General features: G+C 40.9%; 1 protein-coding gene across 1 annotated transcript; it reads right to left on the reverse strand.

Moving 5' to 3' along the window:
- Positions 1–428: 428 nt before the first annotated feature.
- Positions 429–7,312, reverse strand: LOC115744770 (protein STRUBBELIG-RECEPTOR FAMILY 6-like). Its single transcript, XM_030680108.2, has 16 exons — positions 7,088–7,312; positions 5,875–6,007; positions 5,711–5,782; positions 5,567–5,632; positions 5,365–5,436; positions 5,214–5,285; positions 4,876–4,947; positions 4,725–4,790; positions 4,578–4,640; positions 4,183–4,493; positions 2,626–2,912; positions 1,980–2,251; positions 1,721–1,853; positions 1,352–1,488; positions 1,052–1,208; positions 429–942 (listed from the first exon to the last, which is right to left on the reverse strand). Exons 1-16 carry the CDS (start codon positions 7,209–7,211, stop codon positions 790–792), a joined length of 2,190 nt encoding a protein of 729 aa, XP_030535968.1. The 5' UTR covers positions 7,212–7,312; the 3' UTR covers positions 429–789.
- Between the last annotated feature and the right edge of the window lie 699 nt (positions 7,313–8,011).

Here is an 8,011-nt window from a genome sequence, read left to right on the forward strand (position 1 = left end):
TCACAAAATCGCCCAGTAAATCTGGTAGCGCATGTGAGATACTCATGACAATCGCCAGATTTCGTGCTTGTCGGGACGCCGCAAGAAAATCGCCGCCCGGGGCACGGTTTGAGCTAGTCCGCACTAAATACCGTCGCTAAATCGCTGCCGAATTTGCCCAATCCTCACCGCCGTGCACTGAAGGCTGCTGCCACCACTGGAGCTCTCGCCGTCGCCGCTGCTGTTAGGTTCGAAAGACATCAGAGAAAAGAAAGATGAAGATGAAGATTGCCCCTTGATTGTGGCATAAAAAGTAACATTCGAGAAGCCCTTATTTGAGACTAAATTAATCACTTTAAGCCTTTATCTGAGACAAGCCTTTGTGTCCTTACTTGATACGAGATTGAAATGCTCCCACAGGATACACGATGAGATCGTTTGGTCATTTTGACACCATGAAATCAAAAGGTAGACTAACGGTAGCAAATCTTTCTGCGCAATATCTTTGGAGATGGTAAATATTACGAAATCGCAGGGGAAAAAATATTCAAGGTTCAACCCAGATCTTCAATACCAATTATTAGCACAGGCCAACCAATAAAGACAACAGAGCAAGAACTAGCTCGACCATGGGATGGATATTAACAAGCTACATGTGCCAAGCTATTTCTCGTTTCAAGCTGTACGTCCACAGTAATCAACTCTGGAAACGAAATGAACAAGGCGAAAGAGATCCCTCTGGAAGAGAAGGGTCTTTGAACATGGAGCATAGACAGTCGCAATCACCGTCGAGTGGATCCAACAGGTCTTCTAGGATGTGTTCTCGTAGGCATCAGCATCATCAGGTCTTTGGGGTGCCCTCAGCTCGTTCCCGAAAGTTCTCTTGCTCATGTTCACCCGCTGAACTAATCGAACCAATGATTGCACCACCTCAGACATCGGTGGTCGGAACTCTGGCTCCACCTGCGACATCTCGTCGACACAACGATCAATATCATAGTGCACGAAAAAAGGACTCCTAAACCTTTAAGAGGTAAAATTTCAGCTTCCTTTGATGAGTAGGATAAATTACCTGCACGCAAAGAGCGATGACATCTGCAAATCTGGAGAGGGATTTCACTGGGTAAAGCCCCTTGAGGGATGGATCAACCATTTTAGCCAATGCGTCGATGTCGTGGAGCTGAGGCGTAGCCCATCGAACTAAGGATTGTTCAGATCTTCCCCTCGAGCTGTCAATTTCAACATTTTAACTGTGAGATAAGAGAACCTTTATTTCCTCACAGCATCCTTTGAGCTGATGATGCAACACTAAAGAGTGCAATTTCAGGTGCAAATAAGAGAGAGATTTACAAGTCTCTAAAGTGGATCTCACCTATCAAATGGTTGACGTCCAGTGAGGAGTTCCAACATGACTACTCCAAAACCGTAGACATCACTCTTTAGAGTATATTGACCAGACATTGCAACCTCCGGAGCACTGTATCCTGACCCCATATTTTGGTTCAATATCTACATGGGAAAGGACATCTGAGTTGTCGACATTATCTTAAGAATCTACTTCTATTTAAACACATGCCACAGACATTGTACAGAACTTGGAGTCCAGTAGAGAATGTTACTCGGGGAAATGCCAAGGGTGTTTTTGATACTAGTGGGAGAGAAAAACAGCAGGCTCCAGTGTCACCGAGTTTTGCAGAGAAAATTAGAACAAATCCTTTATGCTGGAAGCTGGAAAACTCACCTGTTCGGCGTTAGGGAGGAAGCTTGCTAATCCGCAATCAGAGAGATGAGGATTGAGCTCTGCATCCAACAGGATGTTTGCAGACTTGATGTTTTTATGAACTATGGAAGGAGAGCAAACCTCATGCAGGTACCTGAAACATACAGTTTATCCGCATGAGAGGAAAACGAAGACCCATAACTTTAGGGAGCTGGACTTTCAGTCGACTGTATGTTATGAGGCATGGTGTATAACTTGCCCATGAACTAAATAGTCTTACTCTAATGCACGTGCCGTTCCCAAAGCAATCTTGACGCGAGTATTCCATGTCAATGGCTTGCTATCTTCATCCGATAGATGTAAGAAGTCATGCAATGACCCACTTTTATGGAACTCATATATCAAAAGATGCTGCCCAAGCTCTGCGCAATAACCCACCAAATCTGTAACATTGGGGTGATGCATTTGGGAGATGTTTGAAACTATCTCCAGGAATTCTTCAGATAGTTCATTGGGAAGGACAGTTGAATCTAGTTTCTTCACAGCAAAAACCTACCATAGTGAGGAAAAGAACTGATGATTGAAGTTTGCGAGACACATCAAAGCATTTAGGTACTCAATTACACTGGAAGCATTTATTATTGTGGCAGCAATTCCGAATGTTTTTCCTTTGTGGCGTGCATGCATGCAGGCATGTATGAGGGAACAGGCATGTGTACTAGTTAAGTGGGTGGGTGGTAAGCCTGCCAGGGCTCCTAAAAACATGCTATTCATTTCTATCAATTCTTGTTTGCACTCTTCCTGCAATGCACATCGTGTTTGACTTACAATTGATTCACATACTATTGGTATGGAAACATAAGCATCCATCATAAAGGAGGTAAGGAAATTAATAACAAAAAATAAGAGAAAAGTAAGTAGCACACCTTCCCATCATCAAATTGAGCCCGATAAACACGTCCAAAGGAACCCTCACCAAGAAGGTTATCAACACTGAAGCTACCTGTAGCGATCTGCAAGTCTGCTATTGAATATGAAGTTAAGTTCGTAGGAACTCTAATAGCCTTTTTGACAGGAATAGGCTTCTTAGCAAAATCCTCTTCATCGAATGACTTGTGACGATCAATAGGCGGTGGCTTGAGATTTATTGAGGCTGGCGGCAGCAGATCGAATTTTGTGTTCATTATGGAGGTTGTCTGGAAGGACTTCGCCTCTGAGACAAATATGCAGACACAAAAGTATAAAGAGAATAGGCTAAGCATTTGGAAAACATTAGCTATTTATCATATTACTGAAGAAAATCAATACACTGCAGGGACAACAAATATATAATCAAAGGAAGGTAGAAAGATACAGCAAATAGACAGGTTGCTTCCTCAAAGAAACCCAGAGATCAACTTTGGCTAAATTCACTAAATAACAATGATCACTACTGGTAATTCAGACAATGTCAAATGAACAGTTTACATGGATTGTTCCCAGTTTTATAAATAAAATAAAGGGCAGGTGACATGGTCTCGAAGTTTGATCATGTTCACAAGGTAAAGGATCAGGAGAATGAGTTACACTTGTAATGGGCTGCGCCACTTAAAGGAGAAATCTATTTAGCTGACAATACTTGTGAAATTATGGGACGCTCGTGTTTACCAGATTTGGCTGGGCACCATCATGTGCATAAAAAGACAATGCCAGAAGAAGATAACATCATCAAGTACTTAGTTGTTTATGTTAGTAAGTTTATGTAAAGAGTTCACTAACACTGACAGATCTCTTAATTCACTAAATAATAATGATCACTACTGGTTATTCAGACAATGTCAAATGAACAGTTTACATGGATTGTTCCCAGTTTTATAAATAAAATAAAGGGCAGGTGACATGGTCCTGAAGTTTGATAATGTTTACAAGGTAAAGGATGGGGAGAATGAGCTACACTTGCAATGGGCTGCGAACCACTTAAAGGAAAAATCTATTTAGCTGACAATACTTGTGAAATTATGGGATGCTCATGTTTACCAGATTTGGCTGGGCACCATTATGTGCATAAGAAGACAATGCCAGAAGAAGATAACATCATCAAGTACATAGCTGTTGATGTTAGTATTAAAGCAAAGTTTATGTAAAGAGTTCACTAACACTGACAGGAACTCTTACTGATCAGCAGATTTTGATATTTCATGGCTGGGGTATCAAGTCAAAATCCCAAATGGAATGGACAATATTTCTTACTAGTCTAGCAACTAAGCTCCTCTAAAACAGGAATCCTCTATGCTTTCGTTTGTGAAAGAAGAGATAGCGCTCAATCATCTACGAGAAAAAAAGACCACTAGCATTGTTTACTTCTCTGGCAATTAACTCGGCTACTCCATCTTCAGAACGAGATCATCAGCCTTTTATGCTATAGTACAAAACAAGGAGAGAGGCAGATGAGTGGTAATCCCCATCAGGTAGTGTACACTGAGAGTTCGGTGCAGACGAATCACCTTGCACTTCACGGGCGGCAAAAGGAGCAAAGGGTTGATTATCAAGCTTTTCCACATCTGAGGCCGACCTTCTCTGAGATCTTCTCTTCACAACAAAGAATGCCACGACTGCCCCAACAAGCAGAATTGATATGATTATTCCAGCTACTCCGCCACCGCCTATTCCTGATTTCTTGCTTCCACTGCCAGAACCGCCATTTGATGGGCTGTTTCCAGAACCAGAGTTCTTATTGTGATTCGGTTTGAAGGCTGAAGGTGTACCTGGAGGTGGTGGGGGCGCAGGGCCTGAGCTCCAAGAATTACCATCTTTCCTGTCAAGGAGATTCAGACCCATAATGTGAATGAGTCGTCATTTGAGAGAGAAATACCAAATTGACTTAAAGTTAGATGCTCACTGGAGATTAATATTTTTCAGCTGCACCGGTATCCATCCCGTAAATTGGTTGTTTGCAACATTCCTGAGATGTGCAGAAGTAAAATCATGTCATTAAGTTGCCAGAACCAGGGCACAGCAAACTAGCAACGGCAACACTGTTACTCACAGATTTTCGAGCGGAAGATTGGCAAGGACATTTATATCCCCATTGAATTGATTGTTCTGCAAGTACCTTTACAAGGATGAATGAGGATGGTAAGGAAAGCATCACGATGATGGACCAAGTTTTTACAGGTAAATCAGTGGCCAACGCTTACATGGTGGTCATGCTTGAGAGGGAACTAATACTTTGAGGCAGATTGCCGGATAGTTGATTAAAAGAGACATCCCTGAAACAACAAAGAACACCAACTCAGAAAAATGTTATATCAACTAACCGAGGAGGTACTAGACACTTTGTCAAATTATTCAAACAAAAAAGAAAATTTCTGGTTAAGGGAATCTCTGAAGACTCCATCGACCTAATTTATGTAAAAATGAATGCCAATGAATAATTAATTAAAGGAGGATGAAGAACTGCTTCAACATCCTCAGTTAAGCAAAAGCAATTTTCTACAGTCCACCAAAATGAGCGTAGGTAAGAAAGGGATCTCACAGGGTAGTGAGGGAAGAAAGCTGTCCAAACATATCGTTCAATGCGCCCTGAAGCTGATTGTGGCCAAGGTTTCTACAGTTCAACAAAAAGAGATCCTAAGTTATAAATTCCAACGGTAAGAACCACACATAATAGGATTGAGTCCACTTACAGGTACTTAAGAGAGGTCAGTTGAGAAATTGACCATGGGATTTGCCCATTAAAATTATTATTAGCAAGGTTTCTGCACGGAAAAGCCATATATATACACACATTAATGCAACCGCTTCAGGTATAAAAGTGGCAGATACAAAAAGCTGTTGAAAATAAAAAGAAAATGAGAAGACAGGAAATGAAGTGCACGTTTAACATACAATCTTTGCACTTTTAGAGGAATTTGATAAGGTAGCTGTCCTCCAATATTGTTATTGCTGAGATCTCTGCGAAAGAACAACACGTTATGAAACATTTTGTTGGATAACCGGTTTAAGCAGATCAAATAAGGCCATCTATCTTACAGATTTATCACTGATGTCATGGTTTGAAGCTTGTAACCAACCGACCCAGAAAGGCTAAGACCTGGCAATTTACTGACAAAAGATAACAGCACATCACAATATTAGAGATCAGAAAATGCACAGAGATAGCTAAAGATGAATCAAGGTCGATGTTAGAATATCACATTTCAGTGACCCTGGAGCCGGAGCAAGTAATTCCTTTCCAAGACTGTCCACATGGATCGCCACCACTGCCACTCCATTGAGTCAGTTGAGAAGGTTGGTTTAGAAAGCTATACATCTCCTGTAAAGCAGCAGCTGTGCATTGGACGAAACACAAGCAGAAAAATTAATTGATGTAAAAATGAACCAGATAGCAAATTATTTGCTGTCAAGCTGAGAATTTCTCAGACATGCTTTGATTTATCAATGCAAAGTCAATCATAAAGTCAGACCTGCTGTCAATAAAAATCATGAATCCTAGGAAACATGTCAATCATTGAACAGGTAAAAGAGCACTTCTGAAGGTAACAAGACGGAGTTAAGAAATTGCCTATTGCACTTCTACTCTTTTTCACTTCCATAAATTAAATTCCGAGAGTATACGAGACGACGAGACGACAATCCGACCGATGAATGTAAAATTCTTTGCCAATCCTCCTATTTGCTTCACTTCATGTTTATTATACTGCAGCAATAGTCTCAATCAACATCAAATCACATCAAACCGTAGAAGATATGCGCAATGTTGAACCTTCCATCACAAACTGCTAGTCTTAGCCAAAACCATTAGCAGAACTCAACACAAATTCTGAATGGCCTTAAAAGTATATTTTCATATTGTCGTTCCTTTCTAACCAAATCCTATGTCTTTCATTACAGATGGAGTGGGCCGACACTGGCCACAAACTCCATTTAAGCATCAACCAAGCAAACTCCCACCTGAGTTTGAAATTCGGCGAGTTTGATATGAATAATAGGCCGATTATATAATCATGAGCTAAGTATTGGACGCTTACACTGATCCACATCACTTCCTATATGAGCTGCAGTCATAACTGTGCTCAGTATAAACAAATCTATCTGGACTCCTAAAAAGAACCAACTTTATTTCACTATCAACAGGCTCTAGAAATCCTTCGATCTGATCTGCTCTCCAAAGCAGCGTACAACAGACAAATCCAGGGATGTGAAAATGCAAAAAGCTCAGTGACTGATGAATTAAGCAAATTTTTCCAACCCAGAAGCAAGATCCAGTGACCCAGAAAGACTTTTCTTTTATTTTACAAGAAGGAAGCTCATGGAAAGAGAGATAACATTGCAGATTGCAGAGCAGGGAGACATGAGAGGAGCTTCCAGCTGCAAACGAAAAAGAAAGAAGATGGGGTTACTGCTCACCGTCAGATTGATCTGTATCAGCATTAATGGAAGTGAATGTAGAGCCCAGAATGCAAATTTCGAGCATTATCAGGAACACCGACATCATCTTCTTCTTCCTCCCCCTCCCCCTCGCACTCTCCATCACTCCTCTCAAGTGCTCTTGATCTCTCTCTCTCCCCCTCCCCCCACAAAAGCACTGACCCAAAAGAAGCAAAAAGGCCACATCAATCAGCCCTTTTCCTTACTAATCTTTTACTTATATATAATTATAGATTTATGGCAAGAAAAAGCTGGCACGCACGAATTGCCAAAAGAATCCAAAGCCACAGACAAAAAAAAGAAAAGTAGTCCTAAAAACTCATTCCCATAATAATTTTCTTAAATTCCCTTCTAATATTTATTAAATGTTTTCTGACCTTCTTGAAGTGAAAATACAGATCCAGAAAGGGAAAGGTGCAACCTTTCGTGGGGTACCGCGTTCATGTGTGCAATGGACACGTATTTTGTCCGAGAGGTGGATTTTGTTCCCTTTCTTGTTAACCCCACAACAAAAAAACAAGGAGTGAATTTCCATTGACAGAGCCAAAGAGAAAGTCTAGCGGACGTGTAGCTTTCACTAGGATCACACGCTTCAAGTCTTATTCGCTTTGATTATACGAAAAAAAAAATACATTAAAAAATCAAACTTTAGAGTGAGGCATTAGTAGCTTTCACAGGAGTCGGCAGAAGAATAACAATGAAGATCTCGAAGACCGAGCCGAGATGTGTTTTTTCACTGCGAAAAGCAATATGGTAAAAAACAAACAGGGATCAAAATGAATTTCACTGTTTTCCCCGTCCTGGCAAGTTGGCCAATCCTGTGGTTACGGGAGAGCGTCACGAGATTCTTGTACGTATTATAGAACAAAACCCCTGTTCGTATTCGAACCCTGTCATCGTCTT

Source organism: Rhodamnia argentea, chromosome 8 (assembly GCF_020921035.1).
Source record: "Rhodamnia argentea isolate NSW1041297 chromosome 8, ASM2092103v1, whole genome shotgun sequence".
NCBI classification, from domain to species: domain Eukaryota; kingdom Viridiplantae; phylum Streptophyta; class Magnoliopsida; order Myrtales; family Myrtaceae; genus Rhodamnia; species Rhodamnia argentea.